This window comes from Mus caroli, chromosome 7 (assembly GCF_900094665.2).
Source record: "Mus caroli chromosome 7, CAROLI_EIJ_v1.1, whole genome shotgun sequence".
Lineage (NCBI taxonomy): Eukaryota > Metazoa > Chordata > Mammalia > Rodentia > Muridae > Mus > Mus caroli.
The window spans coordinates 69,649,047-69,674,934 of NC_034576.1; the positions used below are offsets into that span (position 1 = coordinate 69,649,047).

Below are 25,888 nucleotides of genomic sequence, written 5' to 3' on the forward strand. Positions count from 1 at the left end.
TCTGGATTGAGCTCCTAAGAGGACATCATCTTTGGATTAGGACCTACCTCAACCATTGTGACTATTTCTCAACTGGATTATGCCTAGACCCTCTTTCCAAGTAAAGTCACATCCATAGGCACTTAACCATATCTGTTCTTGGGACACAGTTCTAGCACACACACGCAGACATGTATAAACACATATATGTGCATACACATGTGGGTGCACATGTGCACATACACACAAACAGAGAGAGAGAGACAGACAGAGGCAGAGGCAGAGGCAGAGGCAGAGGCAGAGGCAGAGGCAGAGGCAGAGGCAGAGGCAGAGGCAGAGGCAGAGGCAGAGGCAGAGGCAGNCAGAGGCAGAGGCAGAGGCAGAGGCAGAGGCAGAGGCAGAGGCAGAGGCAGAGACAGAGACAGAGAGAAAAGAGGAAAAGAAGCTTATAATTCCAGTACTGGTTTGTCAAAGACAGGACAGTTCAATGGCTGCCATTCATGGACTAGCCCAGCCTATCCTAGTTAGCAGTCCCCAGGCCAATGAGAATCTGTCTCAGAAAACAAGATGATTGTTCGGGAAGACTAATATTTGAGATTAAATTATTAACTCATATTTGAGTTTGACCTCTGACCTCCACATCTAAATGCATGCCCACACATATGTGCAGTCACACATATATGTACCCATACATATGCATGCCCATCCCCCAATTGGGGAGAGAGAGAGAGAGAGAGAGAGAGAGAGAGAGAGAGAGAGAGAGAGAGAGAAAGAAAGAAAGAAAGAAAGAAAAAGAAAACAAGAACGAGAGAACATATACCATGCCATTACCAGGCCACTGACAGATACCTGATCCCTCTTCTAGAAAGGTTATCAGTTGTCAGCCCCTGGGATTGAGAGGCCCTCTGTAGGCATATTGGTTCCCTGTGAGAACATTTGCTACTTACATGGAATTAAATGTCTATTGGGATGCTCTGAGCATAGTGTCTTAAATCGTTCCGTAGCTATGGTAGGATCACCAGCTGGCTTGCCTGCTCTAGGTGTGGGCTTGCCAGCCAGTGAGTGCCAGCCATCTCCAAGGCGCTTCTTCCTTGGAAGTGCTGGGACCCCATCTTCCCTAGCTAGAAACTGCTACTGCTCACTCGGGAATGGCATTTGGGGGCCTAGGAGACTGTCTGTAGAACACCTGAAGGACTGTGGTGATGGGGGCAGATGTTTGGAGAGTATATTCTACTTGTTAAGCAAGCAGGAGTCCTGTGGAGCCATGTTTATGCACAACCATAAATTATATGATTAATTTCCTACATGAAATTAATTAGGCCTAATCAAACGAGGTCTAAAGGTCCTTCATAGAGAAGAGCTTGTTTTAAACAACCTCAGGATTGGAATTTGCAGCTAAACTTCCAGTACCCTACTTTGAAAGTAGTTTTTATAAACACTATAAAACTTAGGGATTCTAGTGTTTATTAAAAATATTTCTAACTTAGGAGATTCTCTCCTGACACCATATTTGAAAATACTTTCTGCCTTCCTGCTATTTCCTTTTGCGAGAAGCTAGTGAATGTGTCCATAACCTACCCATCTTACTAATGTTTCTGAGATGAGACTATTTTCAATGCACCCATCAGTTTCCAGTATAGAATACATCAGTTGTCGCCAAGGCTTACAGAGACCTCCAGAAAGGGGGAGAGAAAGCATTTGGAAGTGGTCCTGATCTGGGAATGGAAGGGGTTTGTTTTTGTTTTTGTTTTTGTTTTTTTTTCTTTTCAGAGAAAATAAATGTCATCAAAATCAGGGTTGGCAAAACTTGTGGATTAGGTCTTTTATAAAACCATAGCTAGCCAGTGAAAGCATTACTTGTCCACATTGGCAGCACTTGGGTGATAGAGACAGGACGATCGGGTGTTTAAGGTCACTGCCTACATAGTGAGTTTGATGCCAGCTTTTAGGCTATGAGAGATCCTGTTTTAAACAACGGAGTCAGCCAGGGGTCTGGGAAGATGGCTTAGTGACATGCTTGTGATCCAAACATGAAGGTCTGAGTTTGAGCCTCTGGAACTCATGTGAAAGAGCTGGGCTTACTGGTATGTGTTTGGCAGAAATGGGGGCTTGCTGGCTTGCTGCTGTAGTCCAGTGGATAAGTTTCAGTTTCATTGAGAGACCCTGTCTCAAAAACTGACGGGGAGAGAAATTAAGGAAGATCCCCAACATCATCTTCTGAACACACACACACACACACACACACACACACACACACACATATAAACACACACATGCCTAGGGGCCTGTTTTCTTTTTCCTTTTCATGATGACACCTCAGGGCTGCCTAAGCCTTTGTTCTTGCCTCTATGGATAAATCACTACTTAGCCACTTCCCCAAAGGCTGCCCTTGCAAATGTTGCCTCCTACAAGGGCAGGGCAGCAGCACTGGAGTGGGTGGGATGAGAGCTGGCTGCGAAGCCTGTGTGTAGCTAGAAGCTGGGGCTGCAGTTCCTGAGGTTGAGCTGGCGGCAGGTTGATGCTTTACAGGGAAATGGAATGCAAGGGCAGCTGCTTTAGAGAGGTGCCCTTTCTGCCCAGGGTTAACCCTAGCCAAGTGTCTAATAGGAAACCTCACAGGCCAGGCATTGTTCAGGGGGACAGCATCCCCGTTTTCCAGCCTTGCATCTGGCCAGTGTGACGTTTTTCTCCTCTTTCTCTCTTTTGGCCGGAGGCTAAGCCTGGGAGCTGTTCTCCTGGACACTGGCTGCTACAGAGGATGTGAACATGATGTCATGGCTAGCAGAGGCCGTCAGCTTTTCTGCAGCTGTGTGTGTGTGTCTAGGCTGTAGACAGCCACCATATGTACTGCAGTTGGAGGCCAGCCAGGGCCACACAGAGGACTGGGGCTCCAGCCCTAGTGGCTTTACCTTTCGCTTCTGTATGTGACCTAGGAAGACAGTCACATACCGTTTCTCCCCAAGCACAGCTCTGTGTTCCTGTAGAGAACATCAGAGAGACAGCCAAGCAAGTGTGCAGGTCTGGCTGAGGGTCATGCTGGGATCTCCTGCAGGTCCCAGTCCTCAACCGCTCAGAATCAGTTTTCTCCCTGCCCCCTCTGCTTCCTGTTCAGGAGCCTCCAGCCCAGGAAACCTAAGAGCAAAGCAGCAAAGTGAAGCCAGGAGGCTTGCTTTGACCACTTAGCATCTTAGCTCTACTTCCTTTCCACAAAATTGGTTTGGTTTTGGGCTAAGGTCATGATAATAAAGCGTTTAAGTTGTTTTTTGTTTTTTGTTTTTTGTTTTTTTCATAATAGTGGATAGTCTTAAAGGCTTTTCTTTTCCTGAGTTCTAGATATTTATTGTCCAGTTCATAATGACATATGCTTAAGGACTACTGTGAAAGTGAATTTTAAGTAATCTCACCAACAAACAAAAAACCCCACAAAACTAAAACAAAAACCAAAATGTAAACTGGTACCTGAGGTGATGGCTGTTTCTATTAGCTGGATTTTATCCTTTCACAATATACACATCCCAGCTCATTTTTGCATTGTATAGTTATGTACCATTTTACCTTTCAGTTGATAAATGATAATACTAAAATAAGTTGACCAAAAAATGATAACCCAAACTATATATATTTGTTACGAAAAACTTGGGAACTTCCAGAAGCAAAACCCACTGAGTGGCAGATCCCTCAGACCTGGGTTACCTCCCTGTTTCCTCTCTGGCCACACTTCTAAGCTTTCACTCCCATCCATGACTCCTGCCCTGCCATGTCCTCTGGCCTGCAGGATGCCCAGTGTGCTTGGTGAGGTGACTCTGTCCCAAGGTGCTCAGTTGTCAGCCATGCCTGGGAATCTGTGCATCAAGATGTCAGGCAGAGCCTTTAGGCCTCCAGATCCACAGCCTGTGGGTGAGAGTAGGCTGCTGGGATCCATGCCTAGCAGGAGTAGGCTGAGGGATGGACACACTCGGCGCTTGCTCCTTGTACATACAGCACACTGGAGATGAGCCTGGGCTGGGATGTGCACAGAGATGACAGTGGATAGAGTGGAAGGAAAGTGACAGCCCCTGCTTGGTTTCCCTGGGCCATTGCTGTGAGTAGATTAAGACCAGAGTGAAGGCAAGAATCGTGGTCATGAATGCTGGCGTGGAAACCTGGCAGGGTTAGCCAGGGAAGGTCAGCCGGGACCAGGGCTGACACCTGCTGTCATACAGTGTTTAATGTCTGGCTACCTCTAGGATCTGCCTGCCTGTCTGCCTGTCTGCCTGCCTGCCTGCCTGCCTGTCTGCCTGTCTATTTATTGGTGAATGGACCATGGCTGCTTTGGGGACTGCCATTCTCCTCCTCTATCTCCTTTTCTGTGGTTGGCTACTAACTGTGGGAGTTCTAGAGGGAAGCCTGGGGATGTTTGTTGGTGGAAAAGCTGTGCTCAACGCTTTGTCTCATCAAGAGAGCTGACTGTGAACCCATAGGCTGTGCAGGACCAGGGCTGAAGCAAGCTTTGCATTCTTACTCATCCTTAACCGTACACCCAGGGGATTTCTGAGAGCTTGAAAAATGATTTTTAGAAATGGCTTTTGGTTGCCTCTCCATGGATATGAGGAATGGCCCTGACAGCTATCCACAGTTGACTAGTCATTCATTGTCTCTGATCAAAAAAGGCCTTTCAAGTTTTTCAGTGTTTGAAAGAACAACTTCTTTCCAACAGCTCTGTGTGGAGCACTTCAGCTGTAAGAAGGAGTCCTGAGGCAGTGAGGTGACTCAGTGCATGAAGGTACTTTCCTCCAAGCCTGATGGCCTGAGTTCTCTCCCCACAACTCGCCTCCAGAAGAGAACTGACTCCCTCAGATCTCTGCCTGTGTGCTATGGCACGTGCATGCACACTTCACAAATAAATGCAAAAACATTTTTAATATGGGTTCTTCCATGTAGTGACTGTCCTTAACCATTTAGAACTGCCATAGATGGTTTACTTTTGACAGACATTGTCATTTGTCTAAATTAAAGCAACAATATTATAGGATCACCAACCAATATTAGTATGCGATTTCTTCTCCAATTCTTGCAGAGTACCACATACATCAGACTGTATCTTTTCTTTTCTTTTTTTAGGACAGATTTCTGCGTTCACAAAGATGAACCTTGTGACACTGTTGGTAAGTTTACAACTCTGACAATGATTCAAAGAGATGATGCATCATGGGACTTGCAGTCTTTTGGAGTTACCCCCATCTCCTCAAACAAGCTTAGTATTTCCTGTTGCCTCTCTTCCTGTAAATTGGTTCCTCTATTTTCTTTTCAGGTGAGTTTTGAGGCTGCCTATGACAGAAGGCATCTAGATAATGGGTTGGGAAGGAATATTATAACAAGTCAAACCAAGGGCCAGAGGTGCCAGGTAGCTCCAAGATGCCTGCAGTTGAGAGTATAATCGTCTCTAAGCATCTGTCTGCCCTGGCAGCTTGCTTTCTAGTCTAAGCAGTACTGAGATGTAGATGCAGATGTAGAGAAACTCGGGTCGTCTTTCCTTATGTCTCTTTCTTACCTAGCCCTCACATGTAGCTCCTCCTTCCTTTCCTGTTTTCAGTGATACCTGAATGGCCTTTCTGTTTTAAAGGATACATGTAGAGACCTTCCTTCTGCTAGGTGTGGTGGTGCACACCTTTAATCCCAGCACTTAGGAAGCAGAGTTTGCCAGATCTCTGTGTTTGAGGCCAGCCTGGTCTACAAAGCAAATGTCAGGGCAACCAGGGACACCCAGAGAAACTCTTTCTTGGAAGACAAACAAACAAACAAACAAACAAACAAAGAAAACCCAAACAGTGAACAAAGCCATATACTGTATGCAGTATGTGCAAATACTGTATGACCTAGAGAAAAGTTGGGAATCTCATATGCTCATCTGATTTGAATTACAGAAATGCCAACGGGAAGCCAGATAGGATTGACATGATATCTAATATTGTACAGTTGAGATGTTAGCAACCTGTTACCATGGAGTCTCAGTTCTGGGTAACCTTGGCCTCTGTTAGGACTCTATGTGACTGAACTGGGTGACTCAAGTTTCTTAACACTGCCTTGATTAGGTGATTAAATGAGGCCCTTCAGAATCTGGTATGATGGTAGCCAACGTCTATTCTACATGTTGGCAGTTGATGATTATTTTATTCCTTTATTTTATCAGTCTTCAAAACCGATCAGAGACCAAGATATCAAAATCCAGCCAATAGATATCTGGGCTTTGCTCCTTAGGACTGGATCCATGATGGAATCCCTGGGCAAAGACAATGCCAGCCTTGTTTTGCTTGTGGGGTAGCCGAGCCAGGCTCAAGTGAAGATGTGACGCTACAGGGAGACGTGCTGTTGGAATGGTAGTCTTCCTAGAGTTCATAGCGTAGCTCTTTTTGGAGTGTGCATCTGTTTCACCCTGCACCGGCTCCTTGCCTAGGTTCGGGCATTCGTTCCTCACCTAGCCCTTGTCCTATATGTCCTGATTCCCCAGAAGCCACTGGGCTGTGCAGTGCTGAGCCTGGATCTCCACACCATGTGTTCTGCAGCGCCTGGCTGAGAACTCCAGAGGTTTTGTGTACCATGTTGCATGGCTAATATATCACAGGGAAGGGATGAGTGCAGATGAAAGAAGCTACGTGTCTGTGGATAATATGCGCTGGAGCATGTGTTTCTCCTTCATATGATTGATAGCTACCTTTCGTTTTATTATGAATGTACAAACTATCCCTGCGATATGAATCACATACTCCTCCCGGTGTGAAAGATCGAGTAGCTGATTCCAATCAAGCAAGTGTCTTTCTCTCGCCTACTCAATAGTCCATGCCACTTTAAATACTTTTCTCAGGACAATGTTCATTTTGGAGTGTGCATCTGTTTCACCCTGCACCTGTCCTGAGAAAATGCAAACTGTTGCAAGGTTCTGGGATTCTCAGGTGACAAAATCTTAGGCTTCACAGATCTGGAGGCCACTGGTCCAGGTCCATTTGTCTTCAGGTGTCTGGTTTCCGATGAGGGTTCTCCATGGCTTGCCGATGGATGGCTGCCTGCACACCATTCCCTTACTTCTCTGTGCTCCTGATGTCTTGCTTTTTATGAGCACATCAATCACACTGGATTATAACCCACGTTTATGACATCATTTAACCTTATTTAATTATATTTCTCAAAGCCCTGTTTCAAAATATAGTCATATGGGTGTGTGTGTGTGTTAATTCTTCATCTTGTGGATTCTGATAATTTAGGGCTATTCATTTGGCACTTAGCCACACATCACCTGGTGGTATCTGATACTCTTATGCGATCTCTCTGGCACATATGTGCCAGTTCCTAAAGAGGCATGTCTTTTCATGGCAGGGACAGGGTGCAATCATTCCTAAGGTGGCAGTGGGTTACTGGGGGGATGGGTTCTTAAGTTGGCAGTGGGCTACTCTGCCTCTTGTCTCCCACTCTGTGTTCTTTCTAATACTCTGGGAATTTTTAATTTTTTTAAAGACTATTTATTATTATATCTAAGTACACTGTAGCTGTCTTAAGACAGCACCAGAAGAGGATATCAGATCTTACTAAGGATGGTTGTGAGCCATCATGTGGTTGCTGGGATTTGAACTCAGGATCTTTGGAAGAGCAGTCAGTGCTCTTACCCGCTGAGCCATCTCTCCAGCCTGGAATTTTTAATTTTTACAAAGGAATTGGATCTAGAGACTTAGCATTTTGGTTGGTTGGTTGTTTTGTTTTTCGAGACAGGGTTTCTCTGTGTAGTCCTGGCTGTCCTGGAACTCATTCTGTAGACCACGCTGGCCTTGAACTCAGAAATTCACCTGCCTCTGCCTCCGAAGTGCTGGGATTAAAGGCATGTGTCACCACGCCTGGCCCGAGACTTATCATTATATTATGCTTATTTTAATGTACCATAATTCACTTGAACATGTAATCAAGTCAGTTTTAAAATGAAGTTTTAATTTGATGAACTTTTTTCTTTTTTTCTTTCTTTCTTTCTTTTTTTTTTTTTTTGAGACAGGGTTTCTCTATATAGCCCTGGCTGTCCTGGAACTCACTTTGTAGACCAGGCTGGCCTTGAACTCAGAAATCTGCCTGCCTCTGCCTCCTAAGTGCTGGGATTAAAGGTGTGTGCCACCATGCTCAGCTTTGATGAGCATTTTAAAGCTGGGGATATGGCAATCACAGACCAGCCTCAGACTCTTATTAATTTCCATATATATGTGTATATGTGTGTGTATGTGTGTGTATGTGTGATATAGTGTGATTATACACACACACACAGAGACACACATATTCTACCTATCATCTCTGTTTATCTGTCTGTCTAGTGGTACAGAATCAAAAAAGGCTGCCAGATTAGTAGAAAGGCTATTAATGATTTATCTGGACATAACTCCATCACAGATGGAAGAACATCTGTGCATGGACTTAAGGAACTGCCTCCGGGAGAGAGTTCCTTTGAACACCCAGTTTAGATGCTCTCCATTTCATCTTGGTCCTGTGGAGGTGCCACAGTCTTAGACTCTTCCTCACCGTGTGATTTGACAGAAGTAAAAGCTTGATATTTAATTGTGTATTTTTTGTCCCAGGGCAGATCCTCTAGGCTCTGACAAATTCTTCTCCTTGCTAGTTTTATTGGTACTTGTAATTAGGATTTGACAATCTCCTGTGCTGTGTGTGTGTGTGTGCATGTGTGTTTCTTATACTTATTTTATTCACAAGAGTTAGTTATGAATGTAGCATTCTATTGTATTAGGGTATTGTGTATCATGATCCAGTTGGATTTCTTAGTGGAGGGCCACATACCCAACTATCTTGACATGATTTTTAAAAAGTAGGCTACAAATTGGGTAGTTAGGGAAAAGGAACATCTGAGAAGAGTCAGGAAGGGGGTGAATATGACCAAAATACATCCTACAAAATTCTCAAAGAACTAGTTTTTAAAACAGGGCAGGAAGAGTTTCTGGGAAACCCAAAAAGCACATATTTCATTATAGCAACTCATTCCTTAACACAGTTAGCGTTACATGTTGGTAGAACCTATTTAAAATGCTGATTAGCTTGTACTTAGATGCTGGGAGGGTCTTCTAAAAGGCCATGGGTAAGGGCTGCCATGTTTCAGAACATAGGAGATGTGGGTAGCCCCAAGCCCATGCTGTCCTTGTCTCCCCATATGGCTATTGCCAGCATAGCCTAGGAGAATGGTGGCAAGAAAAAATGTAAGTGAATATGTGCCCGTTCACATAGACACACATGTACACACGTACGTGCCTGGTACAAGTGTTCAAGTCAGAGCATGCATGTATACTTCCTGTGTCTGATGATGTGGCTTTGTCTGTGCTTGTGAGTTCTTTCAATCCTCAGCTCATTCTTGTAAGAGCCTCCTGGGGGGGGGGGGATCTGTCTGGCTTGAAAGCTATGCTACCGTGTAAGCACTTTGTGTTTGGGATGTGTCTGGGTGCCCATAACTAAAACCACTTGCCCTAGAGGACCAAGTTCACCCTATCTCATTTTTTTCCTGTCAGGTTCTCTTCTAAGTTTCCATGATGGCAGGACTGTATTAAATAGGGTGAAAATGCAGAGATGTTTTCTATGGGTTGGAATTCTATCAGCCCTTTCAAGATGTGGAACCAACATTTAGTTTTGGAGCTAGATAGAGACCAATGAAGAAGCAGGTTGTCATGCCTAACTGCCTTTGGAATTAGAAAGCAAGGGGACTGAAGAAGCAAAGATGTTCAACACACAGGGGACACAACTGAGGGCTTGGAACATAGGCTAGGACATTAATTGTTCAGGGTAGCAGTACCATTGCCTTTAAAGATATGAATCTCTTGTTCATAATTTGAGATTACAATATGATATTATTTTCTTCTTCCCATTCACCCCTCAAATGCTTTTAGATACCCCTGCCTGCTCTCTCTTAAATTTATAGCCTCTCTTTTCATTCATCGTATGTGTGTGTATATGTATACAAGCTGTTCAGTCTATATAATGTTACTTACATGTGAGGTTTCCAGGGCTGACCACGTGGTATTAAAGTCAATTGGTGTGCTCTTCCCTAGGGAGGACTACTTTTCTAGCTGTCAACATTCCTTAGTTGCCCATACTCCTTTGAGTAAGGTTGGGGCCTTATGATCTTTCCCCTGCTCACTTTAGCATGTCAGTAGTTGTCCCTACTCAGTTCATGTTTGAACAGTCACATTGATAACTTTGTGTCCATAACTTCTGACACTCCTAGGTGACACAGTCTTATCAAATTTCCTGGTCTTTCCTTCCCATCTTCCACAGTGATCCCTGAGCCTTGTTGAGCCTTATCATACACTGTTGCCCTTTAAAAACATTGTTCCTCATGGGCGGAGGCTGAGTATCTGTAGGCCACTGTATCCAGCCAAGCTTGTGAAAGGACTCCAAAATGCATCATGTCTTCAGATCACACACAAGACACTGGGGACATTGGTGTTAGGCCAAAGCCCACCACCATTTCCTTGTCAGCATCTCCCTGGTGTGACAGTTATCAGAGGGCTGCTCTGTTCCCTCTATGTTCCTCTAAGCCAAGGAACTTTGCAATTAGCTTGGAAGGAAGCTTTATCATCTTAGAGGACTGTTCTTACTTGAATCAGAATCAGAATCCTTTTCAGATTTGTTAGAATCAAGTGAGCAAGTTTTCTAGTGAACTGGCGAAGCAGAGATAATGATGGGAAGTGAGGCTGTGTGAGACTTCTGTGTGGTGAGACAGCTGTTGTAGCTCATGGGAAGCCACAGAAACAGAACATGCAGTAGCGTGTTGGGCATGGAGACCAAGGAGGACCACTAGGAGGTCCACAGGAGCAATGCCTTCTGTGTTAGTTGGAAGAAGCCTGGAAAATTTGAGATTGAAAGCCAGAGATGAGCTCTACAATGCTTTACTATATGGTGTCCCTCATGGTCCCTGTTGCCATCTGCAGAGCCCCATCATCTCATCAGTAATGGTGACTTCTACTAAGGGCCACACATTGGAAGAGGGGACAGGCAAAGCTCAGTCCTGTGGTCTGGATGCTGGTTCTACAGTTAGGCTTGGAATCATGTCTTGCTTCTGCAACAACCTTTGTGATTTACCTTCCATATCCAGATGTGATCTCATCTATACAATGGAAATAACAATCCTCAGGTCTCCTAAGAGGATAAAGGAAATGACTGGACACATCTATTAATTTGGTGATTGTCAAGAATCAGAAAGACGGGCTGGAGGGATGGGTCTGAGGTTAAGAACATATACAGAGGACCCAAGTTTGGTTCTTATCACCTATGTCAGATGGCTTACAACCATCAGTTCAGGGGCTCTGACACCTTCTTTTGCCCATCTTAGGTACCTGCACGCATGTGAAACTCATATGTAATTAACAACAACAAAAATATCTAAAAAAAAAAACCCACCCCATCCAAAGTCAGAAATGGCAAATGCTACTGAGGCTGTGGAGAAGTGGAGACTCTTGTGCACCCCTGGTGGTCATGGGAAAATTTGCATCTTGTATGGAAAAACAATAGTATTTTCTCCCCCCAGATTAAAGTGCAAAGCAAGAATTTGTATGTGTATACACACACACAAACACATACACACACCCACAAGAGCAGGTACTCAAAGAGATGTTTGCACACTTGTGTTCATAGCAGCATTATCCCAAGAGTCAAAAGCACTCTACGTGTCGTGTCCACCCAATGGATAAATGCAGTGTGGTATGCACATATGGTGGGATAGAAAGCCAACCATAAAACAAAAGGCAATTCTGACACAGACTACATCATGGGTGAGCCTTTGAAGCATGATGTTGAGCGAAATGAGCCTACATTAGAAAAGCATGTGTGCTGTTGGATTTCACACGTATAAGGTACACAAAGAATATTTATAGAGACAAAAAAATGGTTGTGTCCAGGGGCTGGGAGAAGAGAGAAAGGATGAGCTAGTATTCCTTAATAGCCTAAAGTTCCAGTTTTACAAGACAAAAACTCAAACCTCAATGTTGGTCATGGTAGTTGGTTTTGTTTGTTTGTTTTTTTGTTTTTGTTTTTTGGGGTTTTGTTTTGTTTTTTGTTTTTCGAGACAGGGTTTCTCTGTGTAGCCCTGGCTGTCCTAGAACTCACTCTGTAGACCAGGCTGGCCTCAAACTCAGAAATCTGCCTTCTTCTGCCTCCCAAGTGCTGGTATTAAAGGCGTGCGCCACCACTGCCCGGCTTGCTTGGTGGTTGGTTTTAATCATCAACTTGATCCAAGGTAGGATCACTGGGAGAGAGTCTCAGTGATGGTTTTTCTGGATTGTGTTGGCCTTAGATATTTTCTCTGGGAGATTTTCTTGGTTAATTGATATAGAGAGATACAGCCCACTGTGGGCAGCATCATTCTCTGGGTCTGGGTCCTGACCTGTATAAAGAATAGAGAAAGTGAGCGAAGCCCTTGAGGCATATACACATTCATTACTCTCTCTCCGCTTTTGACTGTTGATGTGATGACCTGCTTCAAGTTTCCTGCCTTGGCTTCATCACAATGATACGTAATAATTTGGAGCCATAAGCCAAATAAACCTTTCTCCCTCAATTGCTTATGGTGAGGATTTTTTTTTTCACAGAGACAAAAACAGAATCAGGAGAGCAGTATGATTGAACAACTGTGGAAAGGGATATATTGCCACTGAACTGCACACTGAGAAGTGGTTAATGTGATGTTTTGTGTTTAGTTGACCATGGTAGAATTTATGTTTGTTTTGTTTTGTTTTAGATGAGATGAAAAGAGAAAGTGTAGATTTGATTCTGTAGAATTTTTTTTAAGGCAACTTCATTTGAAGAACAGTTTCCAGGTAGAGGGGAGTCCTTGACCTATGGAAGGGAGAATGGGGTTCTAGCTGGGGTGTGGGTAATACATGAAGGGGCAGTTAGCCTGCTGGAGGGCAGAGAAAAAGTAAGCCAGGGCAAAGAGAGGATGGGCATGGTAGGAAGGGATGCTGGAGCTGAAGTAAAGTCTTTTTCAATATTTTCTTTTTTTTTTTTTTTTTTTTTGGTTATCAAGCTGTGCTGTGTGGCTTTAGTAAAGGGGGCTCAGGTAGAGCACATGGCTCACTGACATTTTTGGATAGTGGGAAGTGCACACTGTAATCTGGCACTAAAACTGCCCTTTAGTCTAGCCCTGAATTCATTTTCCCAGCAGCTGCTCAGCTGTTGGACTTCTGGTGTGAAGAGATGAGGTCAGCCACTGAGGCTGCTGTGGTGCTGGGAATTGACCACAGGCCAGCATCGGGTGACCTCTGAGACTCAGAGCTTACATCATCATGTAGACAGTTACCAGGCTCCCTTGGTCACTGTGAGTTTATAAAGTGAAGAACCCTCAATTCTCTCTTGGGAAATTGGAAGTTGGCTCTGAATTTTTAACCTCAACTTCTTCATATATACAGTTTAAGAAATCAGAGTGCTTCAAGAGACACAGAGGTGGTTCATCTAAGGCAGTGGTTCTCAACCTTCCTACTGCGGTGACCCTTTAATGAAGGTCCTCATGTTGTGGTGGCCCCACCCATAAAATCATTGTTACTTCATAGCTGTAATTTCCTACTGTTATGGACCATAGTGTAAATATCTGGTATGCAGGGGTTGGCATGGGTCAGTGTGATCAAAAGCTTATGACAAGCAGGAATAAACTATGTCCTAGTTAATGAGGAGCTGAGCCATGGTTCAGGAGAGGATGTGCCATGATTAGAGAAGGGATGGGCTGAGCCATGGTTGGTTGAGGCTGGGCTGAATCATAGTTAGGACCTGTCACACAGGCTGGGGTATTATGGTAAATACTGTTAGCTGATATTCACAGAATTCCTCCCCGCTTGGGAGATTAAATTTCTCAGTTTTCCTGGCAAGAGCCAACAGCAACCTTCTGCCCAATGGAATGAGATTGGAAGTGACATGTGATATTGTGGGGGTTTAGTACTTACATCCTCCTATGAGCAGTGCTTGGAGATTTTTCCTCATTGATCATCCTAAGGTTACCCAAGGACTTGGCAGCCACAGTGCCTGAAACTGGGTGTTACAGGAGAAAATAAGAGTCCTGGGACACTGGAACTGGGGTTCTGTTTGGCGGTACTTAGCTTCCATGTTCAGAACCAAGAAAGTCTGCATCTCTAGCTAAGATCCTGTGCTTTTCAAGTTTTGAGATCTCCAAACCCTGAAGACTTGGCAGCTGGCACCCCCTCCTCTCAGTAGTTGCAGAGTTAAGGACATGGTTGGAATTTTGAGTGATTTTAGAGGAGGATGAAAAGTAGCCTTGGCCTTACAGAGCAGGTAAAGGTAACTCCCCTTCCTTCATTCAATCTTAAATTTCCCAGAGAAACAAGAGAAAAAGAAAGAGAAATTGATACATACTGGAGGGCTCAAGGATAAGCAACCTGAATGGGCTCTTAGGACTTGGGCTTACGGGCAGCTCTATAAAAGGACAACACAGTACAGCAATAGAACAAAGGGAAGGAAGGGCTTTGCATTCCTAGACTGACAAACTTCGAGATGTAAATGTGGAAGAATTAATCCTGCTTTGCCATCGCTGGACTGGTACAGTTCTAGACTTGTCCCTGGTGACAAACTTTGGATCTTCTATAGTGCTCAGCAAGTCAGGAAGCCTGGTGGATCATCAGATGCCAAAGCACGGAGCTGCTGCTGGTTCCGTGACTCCAGAGTTGTCCTCTAGGTTCTTAATCCTTCAATATGAAGAGTGGTCCCTTCAGTGCACACGTTGCCCCTTCTTGTTACTCCTGCTGTGTCTCCTGTTGGTTAGAGGGACCACATGAATGGGCTCTCTGCCTATGATAACTTGCCTGAGAAAGTAAATTAAAATGGAGGAGAAACAGTCTGATGTGGTGGGACACATCTGTAATCCTAGAAGTTGCAGGGAGGGGCTAAGGCAGGAGATTCCTGAATTCAAGGTCAGTCTGGGTTCTAGGCCAGCTTAAGCTACACAGCAAGAGTTTGTCTCAAACAAAATTCAAAACAAACAAACAAACAAACAAACAGAAAGTTAAGAGAGATGAGAAGTGTCTTAACTCACAGTTTCAAAGGCTTGAGGCCATAATTGGATGAAATTGTAGATTTGGCATCATCATGACTGGGAGCACATGCCGGAGTAAAGTTGTGCATTATATGGTGAGGAAGAGACAGAGAGGACAAGGTCTGTGTTCCAAATATCCTTCAGGGTTATATTCCCTAACTTCCATCCTCTATAGGTCCCACCACCTCCCAATACCATCCCAGGCTCACGACCAAGCCACTAAAACAAAGCATTTGGGAAACATTTAATATCCAAACCACAGGAAACATCAATATAGTTCACCATATTAGATGCCAGGGAATGAATGCTCAAGAGCCAAGTCGACTTTAATTTATCCTTGGCAAGTTGAAAAGCTTTGCTCTCAGAAAGCCATCTCCCTACCTGTCTTAGTCACTGCTCCCGTAAAGAGATACCATGAGACACCAAAGCAACTCTTATAAAGAGGAAGCACTTAATTGGTGGCTGGCTTACAGTTTCAGAGGTTTAGTCCATTATCATCATGGCAGCATCCATGGTTCTGGAACATAGCTGAGAACTGCATCCTTATTCACAGGTCAAGAGACAGAACTGGGCCTAGCATTAATTGGCTTTTAAATCCCAAGTCCCACCCACAGTAACACACTTCCTCCAATCAGGCAACACTTACTTCCACAAGCCATACCCCCTAGTCCTTCTCAAACAGTGTCATTTTCTGATGACTGAGCATTCAAATACGTATAAGCCCATGGGTGCCATTCTTATACAAACTACACTAGCCTTCAATAATCTTTTAAATTAAGGCTTTATTTTGTTAGCCCATGGGGAAACTGAGGCACTAAAAGAATATACTTCTCATGTGAAATGTCCCCACTCATGAATGGTAAAGCTGAGGTCAGCTATCTCACTGTGATGCCTGGGGATTTAATTCCTAGCCCATTTTGCTACCCCTGGGTCCATTGCTTATTTCACCAAGTGTTAAATTGCCCATCACTATTTTCCCTGGTACTTGCTTCATTTCTATGTCCTTACAATGTGAAGTATTTTTCTGAGGGATCTCTGTTCTTGCAAACACATTCTGCTTTCTCACATTGACAAGGTTGAGTACCTTTCAGGTGCCACCCTAACCCTGGGGATGCCAATGCCCACAACAGACTCTCATTCTTGTGGGGCTTGTGTTATAGTGGAGAGCAGGTGGTGGCTTCCATGATGATCAGTGAGTATGTTAGCTTTCCATTACATAACAAACACCTGAGTTAATAGCTTACAAAGAAAAAAAATGTTTATTTTAAAACTTTTTATGTGTATGTGTTTTGTTGTTTGTGTGTGTGTGTGTGTGCGTGTGTGTGTGTGTGTGTATGAATAGTAGTAGTAGTGGTAGTAGTACTAATGCCATCAGAAGCCAGAAGGCATTAGCTCCCCTGAAACTGGACTTACAGATGGTTGTGATATGTCATGTGGGTACTGGGAACCAAATCTATATTCTCATCCTCTGTATGAGCAGCAGATGCTCATACTTACTAAGCCATCTCTCCTGCCCCAGAGAAAAGATGTCTCTCCTCATGGCTTTAGAAGTTTCCAATAATATTTAGCTGGCCCAGTTGGGAGGATAGAACATCATGGTGACATTTCGTGGTCAAGCAAAACCCCTCACCATGTGCCAAGAGAGAAAGAAAAATGCATCGTTGGGAGGCAGGTACATCTCAAATCCCTTGAAGAAAATATCCCTAATGACCTAAAGTCCTCCATATAGGCCACATTTCTCAGAGGGTCTGCCAACTCTCAGCAGTGGCAAGCTGGGACTAAGCCTTTAACACATGGGCATTTGTAAGACATTCAGCACCAAACTGTAGCAATAAATAGACTGTAGACCCTGGATGCAGGTAAATGGTAAAGAATGAAGACAGATAGTTGACGGCTTGAGGTATGATATTTTAGTTTGCTTGGACAAAGGCTTTTCAGAGAAGGGACATTTTGGAAAGCATTTGTAGCACCTTTGGCTTGCCAGGGCATCGAGAGGTCCTTAGTTATCAAGCTGATATTAATCTGTGAAGTCACAGCAAGGGTCGCCAGAGTTGCTCTTCCCCAGTCATAGTCCTGGTCCCCCACCTCCTTTGCTCCTTGCACAAAAGCAAGAAGACCACACAGAGCTCAGGTTCCCACTGTCAGCAGAGTTGAGTGTGCTCCTGCCAGAATACCACCACCCTGCCTCGCTTGAAGACCAACACTAGGCTCATGGAAAATCTGATGAGGTGGCAGGACACCGGGACAGAGTAATTCCTTGCATATGATTCAGTATCCTAGCGAACACGGACATCCACGGTCCTGGGGGAGCCGTTTGGTTACCATCTCTAATCCGGGTCAGCTGTGGGAGTGCTCCAGGCACAACCAGGAACACGTGGGAAGGAACTCGGAAACTCACATCATCGCTGCCTTTTGTCAACGTGTGAATGTTTAAGACATGCACATGAGCCCCAGTGAAATATCAGTAAACAATGAGCAAGCTTCTCTAAGATCAGGCTGCCTGTGCCAGGCTTGTTTTAATATGATAAGCCATCACAAGGACATAAAGGGCCCTCAGCTATAATAACAGAAAGCAGGGGTTCTTGAAGTGTGGTCCCTGAATCAATAGCTTTAATGCCAACTGTGCCACTCAAATCTTTCAAATCTGGTGCCTGAAGATGGGGCCCAGCACTGTTTTAAGGAGTCCTAGGTTGGCTCACATGCATGTTAATCTCAGGAGCTCTTTTAACACAAGCAGATTAATATGAATCCATTATCCAAACAGTACAGCCCACCTATCACAGAGCTACTCTCCTCCTCTTCATAGACGTGTCCCAGGTGTGGGCTACATTGACCCAATTTCAGTGTCTTCTGTTCAACAGGTGATGGTCAGGGTTCTGGATGCCTTTGTGTTGGTGGAGGAAAAAAAAAAATATATATATATATATATACTCAGAGCTAAGGGCCAAAGCATCAGCAAAAGTTTGGAAAGTTCTAGAAATATGCAATTCTTCCTCTGACCCTTATGTATTAGGATCCCTTTAGCCAGATCTGGGTCATCATACCATGTGTCACAAGTACTGTAGTGACTGTAGAGTCCACTTTCATAAACACTGATCTAAATCTTGTTTACAGTGAGCAGAAAGTCTGTCTGTCTGTCTCTCTGTGTCTCTCGCTCTGTGTCTCTATCCTGTGTGTGCCCATGCATGTGTGTGTGTGTGTGTGTGCGCGTGCATGTGCGCGTGCATGTGTGTGTGCCCGTGCCATGGCAGAGCCACCATCTCAGCATGTGTGAAGCTCTGGGTCCAATACCTGGCCTGACAAGACATTCAAAACACACACACACAAACAAAAATCTGAAGAGGAAAACCCGGAAGCCCCTGGTACCCTTGCCTTTCTTCCCAGAGAATCCACTGGGTATGGCAGGTGGAATCAGCTCATATCTCTGCTCTTCCCACACCTCTGTTTGCCTCCACTTCTCAGGTTGCTGCAGCTGGAGACATGCACACTGTACAGCCCAAGGCTCTCTTCTCAAGCATCCAGGGTGCTATTCCGTGTCAAAAACCAGTTGACCAGACTGCTTCTTTCCCCAAGTTCCTGCTGCCCTTCTCTTGTTTGCTTTCATAAGATTCCAGATATTTTCTATTGTCTCCTGTACCCCATGGTTACAAAATCAAACAGGACAAAACAGCTGTGCAAAGGCGGTGGAGTGGGGGTGGGATTCAGGAGCAGCCACGATGGCTCATCTCTCTCCTTGGCTCGGCTGCTGATTAAATGGAAGGGTTCCCAGAGAGGCAGCAGAGAGGCTGGGGAGTCCCTGGGGTTAGCCTCACAGGCCGGTTGCAGCAGTTCCCGAGCCATAGAGCTCTGGCTGCCAAGATAAACATAAGTTTTGAGATAAAGTCCCAACCCCAAGAGGTTTTCATTTTGGAAAAGGAACCTGTAAGACAGTCAGTGTGTTGGAGGAGGAGGCACATTTGCCCACACCCAATTCTACAAGCACTGTGTGTGTGTGGAAGTCCACAGGAGCTAAGAATGCAGGGGTTATAGACAGGGCTAAGGGAACAGGGAAGAAGTGGAAGGAGGTGGTCCCTGGAGACAGGTCTCTCGACCATCCATCGTGAGACCTGGGGCGTAAGACCTTCCCACTTCCCTTCCCTCCTGAGTATAACTGTGACGGGACATCAGACAAAGTGGTGGGGATGGAGCACAAGACCAATAGGCAGCATTTGTCACAGAACCTGCCTCCCTTGTAAAAAGGGTGTGCGATTCTTATAAACTGCTTAGTACTTGGGAATATGATTCAGTGTAAGAGGCTTATCGACTGTGCCCAAGGCTCTTGATTGGATGCTATTCCCTGTACTGTGAAACCAAAGTGTAGTGGTTAACCTGACATTTTATTGGCTTTATTTCTGCCAATCCATGATCCATGCTTTGAACCTACCATGAGTCTCTTCTTCTCTATTACCAGTATGGTTGGAGGTTAGAGTCTGTCCCCCGACAACCCTAAAAAGCTAGGTTTAGCCACCTTTCCTCAACAAGCCAATTAAACAGGCAAGCAATGGTGAAAAGCAAAAAAAGAAGACGTATTCAATATGGCCACAAATAAAGAGGTCATTTTCTTGGTTCTATCATGAGGTTTAAACAGAAAGCTAGAGGTGTATACAGCTAAGCCCCTGTCCAAGCCCTAGGCCAGCCTACCACTGATCCATCACTATCCAAGCCCTAGGCCAGCCTACTCCTGATCCATCATTATCCTAGTTCCATTCTCCTTTGCAAAATGGATGAAGTAGTCAGAACTTGTGACATCTCTTTCCCAGAGATAAGTTCCTTCTCTGGCAGCTCCACCATATGATTCTTGGTGTAGTTACAATTTCCTGGGGACCATTGTTCAGTAGTCTCATGTCCATAGGGAGGGCACAAGAGTCTTCCTAGAATATCCCCCTTCCTCCTGGGATGGACACATGCACTATTAAGACTCCCTTTAACCCTATCTGTCATTTCCTCTGGTCCCAGCTGTATCAGGTTTCTTCACCCACTGTAGCCTTCTCAATAGCTTATATATAGCTAGAGGGGACCTTCAAAAAATCTAAACCCAAGGTCTGGAGAGCTGGCTCCACAGTTAAGAGCACTCACTGCTTTTCCAAAGCACCAGTGTTCATTTTCCCACACACCACGTGGATCATTACAACCACCTGTAACTCCATCTGGAAGGGGGTAACTCTCTCTTCTGGCCTCCTCGGGTATACATGACACACATGTACACATGCACGTGTGTGCTCACGCATGCCCGTGCGCGCGCACGTGCGCGCGCGCGCGCGCACACACACACACACACACACACACAGATAAGACTTGCAAAAAAATCTAAATAAAATAACACAGGTTCCTCCAGCAGGTTTCTAGCATATTTAGAAGAAACCCCAGAGACCCATAGGAGCCTCCCCCTCCCCAAAATACATGGTTCCTTTCCTGACTTAGTTCCTGCTTCTTAAGTGCTGGGCCCCCTGCATCAGCCACACCTACCTTCTCCTCCTCCCTCCTTCTTGAGTTCATCTTCATCTTGAGCCTCACCCTTACTGTTCTGAGTATGACATGTTCTTCCCCTGACATCTCTGGAGCTCACTGTTTCCCTCTTGGTTCTCCATTCAGCCAGCATCTAACAAGTGAGGCCGAAGCAGCCTTTGCACTTCACCCAAAGCTGCCTGACAGCCTCTAGGATGAGAAAGCAAGCCTCCTGGGGTACCGCTGCTGCTCTCCACACTCTCCTGTGTTTCAGCAGCAAGCATGTGAGAGAAGCTACTGTTTATTGGACAAGGACATTTGGCTATTGCTATGGGGCTTGTCCTTAAAGGTCCCAAGGCCTGTGCCTTGCAGTCTCAGTTCCCAGCCTGGAGCCCTGTCAGGAATTGGTAGAACTTTTAGAAGATGGGTTCAAAGGAGGAAGCCTGTTTTATGAAGGTAGTGCCCTTGAAGGGGATGTTTAGATCCTGGCCTCTTCCTCTCTCCTTGCTTCCTCTCTGCCATTAGGTGAGAAGGCCTCCTCAGCCATATTGTCACATGATGATATTCTGTTCTCCACAGGCCCAGAGCAACAGGGCCAAGCAATGATAAAGTCAAGCCATGAGCCGGAAATTAAACCCTTCATTCCTATAAACTGATTGATTTAGGGTTTGTTGCACCGATGTGAAGCTGACTAACACATCTATTTTCATGACAATGACTAAGACAGTGATGGTCTGGTCACCTAGGGACTTTGCAGTCCTTTTTATGATTCTTGATTTACTGTTTTACAAAAGGAAGAGGGAGATAATGTCACAAAAAGTTCTTAATACCATTTTGTATTATAAGTAAAGAAAGTCCAGATTTAACTGATATTTGTCAAATTTTGCTGCCATCTGTGATAGTTAATACTGTCATCCTCACAGAATCTAGAACCTGACAGAATCTATCTAGATAACCCTCTGGGCACTCCCTGAGGGATTCTGTACTCCAAGTTAGTCAGTACAGCATGACTATTAGATATAGATTAGCTTAACTGCCTGGGGTAAGAAGACCTGTCTTCTATGGGCAGCACCATGCCCTAGGCTCTGTTCCTAGACTTCATTAAACAGTAAGAGGAAGTGAACTTAAGCACTCATCTCTTCCTGATCTCTGAGTGTGGATGCCATGCAACCAGCCAGCCTACCATCCCTGCCTGCTGCCATGTCTGCCCTCACATGGAATGATCACCTAGAACTGCAAGCCACAATAAACCACCCTCTCTCCCTCCCTGAAATTACTTCTTCTCAGGTATTTGCTCACAGGAATGAGAAAAATAACCTAAACATCTTCCCTTTGCTAAAGAAAATTAGATAGTGTGCCACAAGGGTTAAGAGTGATCCCTTCCATTTGTGGGACATGAGTAGTCCTCTGCTCTGAAACCTTGGGCAGTTAATTAGTTTAACAGTTCTTAAAATGTCCCTAACCTGGTGTCTCTACCTCAAACACTGCCATGAGGAGTTAGTGGGTTCAGACATGGGCACATTGTCTATGTGGATTTATGGGCCAAGTCCTTCCTATTACTCAGGAAACAGGCTTGTGTTGGGGGCAGATGACTTGTACAGTTTACAAAGAAGAACTGAGCAGGGGCAGCCCATGGCTTGCTGAGGTGAAACCTTCAGTGCTGAGAAACAGTGGGGAAAGGTAGACATTACTCAATACCCCACCCCCCACAGGTCTATTTTCAGAAGGAAGTTGGCTTATTGGATGATGTTTAGACCTTGTTGGATGATGTATGACTGGGTAGTCTGGCAGTACAGTACGTGAATATAGGTCTCAAGTCACTGTTTACCCCTCCGACATCCAGAGCTGAGTCCACACCAGGCCTTTAGCCTCATCTCACTTTGGGGAAGGGAATGAGACTTTGAGGGTAGAAGTGGCCACAAAAGCAGTCAGCCTCTGTCTGCTATGACTCCCTTAGGAGCCAACAGTCCCAGGGAGGTGGATTGCTTTCTAAAACCGGGCCAGTTTTTGTTGGCTCTCCTGAGAGAGCTCCATATCCTGAGATTTATAATGAATCTGGAGCTGCCACGGGCCAGGTACCCCAGCCCCACCCAGTTCTTCTATCTTTCCAGCATAGAACATAAAGTTTCATTACTTCATCTGTGCACTCTTAAGAGAATCCAAGTGAGGCCAGGGTCACCCCTATTCATTTTGTGAATCTAGTAAGTTCTAGAATAAGTCTAATTCCTAAGTAAGGTGAAGGTTTGGGACTTAGGCATGGAGACGGAGAAAGAGAAGTGGGCCGGGGGTTTATTCCGCATCTGTGCTCAGCCCTGATTAGGCTCAAAGGCAGGAAAGTGATGAGGACCGAGGAGAGGTCACTCCCCAGGATGGCTGTAAGATGACATCATGCCATCAGGGAGGAATCCGAGGCCAGGAAGCGTGCCTGCATGGTTCAGAAGGAAGCAGCAGACAATAGGAGACCTCTTTGGATGAGATTCCATGAGTTCAGGAAGAGCCCGTGCAGCTGGCCAGCTAAACAAATGATGCAGAACTGCCTCCAGCCCTAAGACAACCCTGGGCATGCTGGGAAAGGACAGTGTGACATCTGTCCCAGAGAGAGCCTTTGAAATCCCAGTAAGACATAGGTTTACAAAGCCAGGGCAAAAGTGGCTTGCTCACAGGTCGTCTAAGGAGATAGGACCATACTGCCAACAGTCATGGCTCGCCTCTTCCTCCCACATCCCTGCAGGGCCCCGTGTATGAGAAGTGCCTGGTGTTGCTGTGAGAAGGAGATTATTGTCGGGGGAGTTCCAGTGGCTGCTGGTTTATGACATAAGAACCTTTGGCACACAGAGAAATGGCCTTTAATGAAATAACAATAAGCCAAAGAGTGAGACACGAGGGTCACTGCCAAGAGCCATATCTCCAAAGCCTCAATTAAACTTTCCATTGAATTATCTAGTGATAAGTAGACGTGCCTTGAGGATTTCATTGTCTTTGATAAATGGCATGAGTTCAAAACTTAAAGCATCGAGTGCCATAGCATGACAAAGCCCTGGAAATAACGAGGCACACCATTGCTTCATACAGAGTACTTCAATTACACCCCCCCCCCCAGTGCTTGTTTTAAAGACTGTTTGGGGTTATTTATGCCCTGGGATGTGCGGGCGTTCAGTCTGCATTCCACTGGGAAGGGTTTCCAACAACACAGTTCCTTCTGGTGCCAACAGTTTTCAGCACCCGGAGGAAAGGGTGGCTGCCTTCCAAGGCCTACCTTGCTATGTTACTAATCCCCCTCTTCCTCCCTCGTGGACCATTCTTGTCTCCTGGCTGCTGGGAGACCGACTGATGGCTTCCTAATTGGGTCCCCAGGCAGAGTCACAACACCTGTGTCTGGGGGTGTTTCATATAAACAGTGGGCTTTGCATCTCGGGGTAAGATGAGTTTCTGTGTTTGTGCATGTGTGGGTGTGGAACTCTATTTCTGTCCCTATCTTTCTCCTGAGCATTCTTGTTATCCATGAGGCACCTTCATGAAAGCAATAAAACCTTGCCTTCAAAACACAGCTCTCTCTACCCCCAAGCATTTGCTGAGCTATTGAACTGAAAGCAGTGTTAAATTGTAGCCATCTCTGTCCAGCCCAGTGGTTGGGCCTAAGACAAATGCTATGGAGGTGCTGCTAGTCAGCTAGACTCCCTTATCTTTTGGGAACTATGTGGTCGGTATGCTGTTGTTTGACAACCATTCTGATTACAACCTATTCCCTCCCCTGCTTGGTCTCAGGAGTGACCATGGGCCTCAGTCGCCTCCCTCTGGTAGGTTTGGCATTGACCTCTGCACCTCCCTGTCATAGATTCCTCCTCCAACTCTGTACCAACATCCTAAGAAAGTTACACACAAGGATCTGTTCGTGTTTAGCCTGCCTTCAGCTATAGAGACTTGTCTGGTGGGCCTTATAGAACCTAGAAGTCACCTTCAGGGAAGGCACTGTGAAGAATGGGTGCCATGCGGGTGGCCTCCACGGGCACCCTCTGAGATATGTTTGTGTTAGTCAACTGTTTTCTCAGTTGCTCATCTTAAGATGCTCTGCTTATCCCCAAGCTTATACAGGCGTGACCAGGAAGTTTCTAGAATGTCAGCCTAATCTGGAGAGTTGGATATGGAGCACTGTGAACTGGAGCTGACAAAGGCTGTGCCAGTCCATCTGCCTGAGCCTGGGATGGGGGCTGGCACGGATAAATGTCTTTTCTCCACCCTGATTCTTTCAGGTGACCTTGTGCAACACTCTAATGCTAGCCAAGAGAGCAGTGCTTGCCTCTCATTGGAGCAGAGTCCACCTACTCACTGGGCCTTAGTACTCTGACACTAGGAAGGTTCCTTGCCTTTCCCTGTTAACTCTCTGTGGGTAAATGAATGTGTGTGTGTGTGTGTGTGTGTGTGTGTGTGTGTTCTGGAACTCACTCTGTAGACCAGGCTGGCTTTGAACTCACAAATATTTGTCTGCCTCTGCCTCCTGAGTGCTGAGATTAAAGGCATGCATCACCACTGCCTGGCTCACATTGTTTTTTTTAAATGGAGTCATTGACCTGGAGCTCACACAGTGGGTTAAGCTAGCAGGCTGTGGCCAGTGAACCCTAGGGATCTGCCTACCTTTAACTGCCAGCACTCAGATGGCAAGCGCAGGTCCCCACGCCTAGCTTTTTTGTGTAGATGCTGAGGATAGACATCAGCTCCTCACCCTTGCTGTCAGGCACCTTAATGGCTAAGCTCTCTCCCCAGTCCCTATCTGGTCTTCAAAGGAAGCTGCTTGCCCTTGGTCAGATGAATAGGACTTGGTGTCTGCTTCTCCTGAGACTCTGCTGGTGTGTATGTGTTTTCTGGTATGGGGTGGCAGCATCAACTGAATGTGTGTTCCCTTGTAGAAAATTGCATAGTTCTATGTAACCGAGGAGCTAACAGTCCAGGAGAGTCTTATCAGTTTAGTGGGAAAAGCTTTGCTCTAGTTTCTAATCCACAGCCCCTCTGCCTATGTGAAAACTGGGTACCAGCTTTTAAACTACACAATGAGGAAGCCATGGCCACTGAAATGAATGTGGTTGTCCCAGAGGCCTGGATGTCAGCAGAAATTCCAAGGCTGGAATTTTCAAGGGAAGGCACAGACAAGGCACACACTACATGGTAGAATTGGAGCAGTGGCCTGTGGAAGCTTGGCTCACAGCCATCTCTTCCATCAGCACTTGGAATGGGGGCATTGATATTTAGAGTGAGCAGGGTGGGGGTGAGTTTCATAGCCTGAAACAATCTTTTGTGCCCTGTTCTCATACTGTGGGGGCTGCTCAGAACCTCCAACTGCTTGGGCTTCTTGTGTCTACTGAGAACATGGTAAGCTACCATGTT

General features: G+C 45.4%; 1 protein-coding gene across 1 annotated transcript in view; it reads left to right on the plus strand.

Moving 5' to 3' along the window:
- Positions 1 to 25,888, plus strand: part of Adamts17 (ADAM metallopeptidase with thrombospondin type 1 motif 17) — a 303,015-nt gene that overhangs the window by 71,392 nt on the left and 205,735 nt on the right. Inside the window, exon 7 of the mRNA XM_021167985.2 lies at positions 5,080 to 5,123. Within this exon, the coding sequence (XP_021023644.1) occupies positions 5,080 to 5,123 (44 nt within the window). The remainder of the gene's footprint in view (positions 1 to 5,079; positions 5,124 to 25,888) is intronic.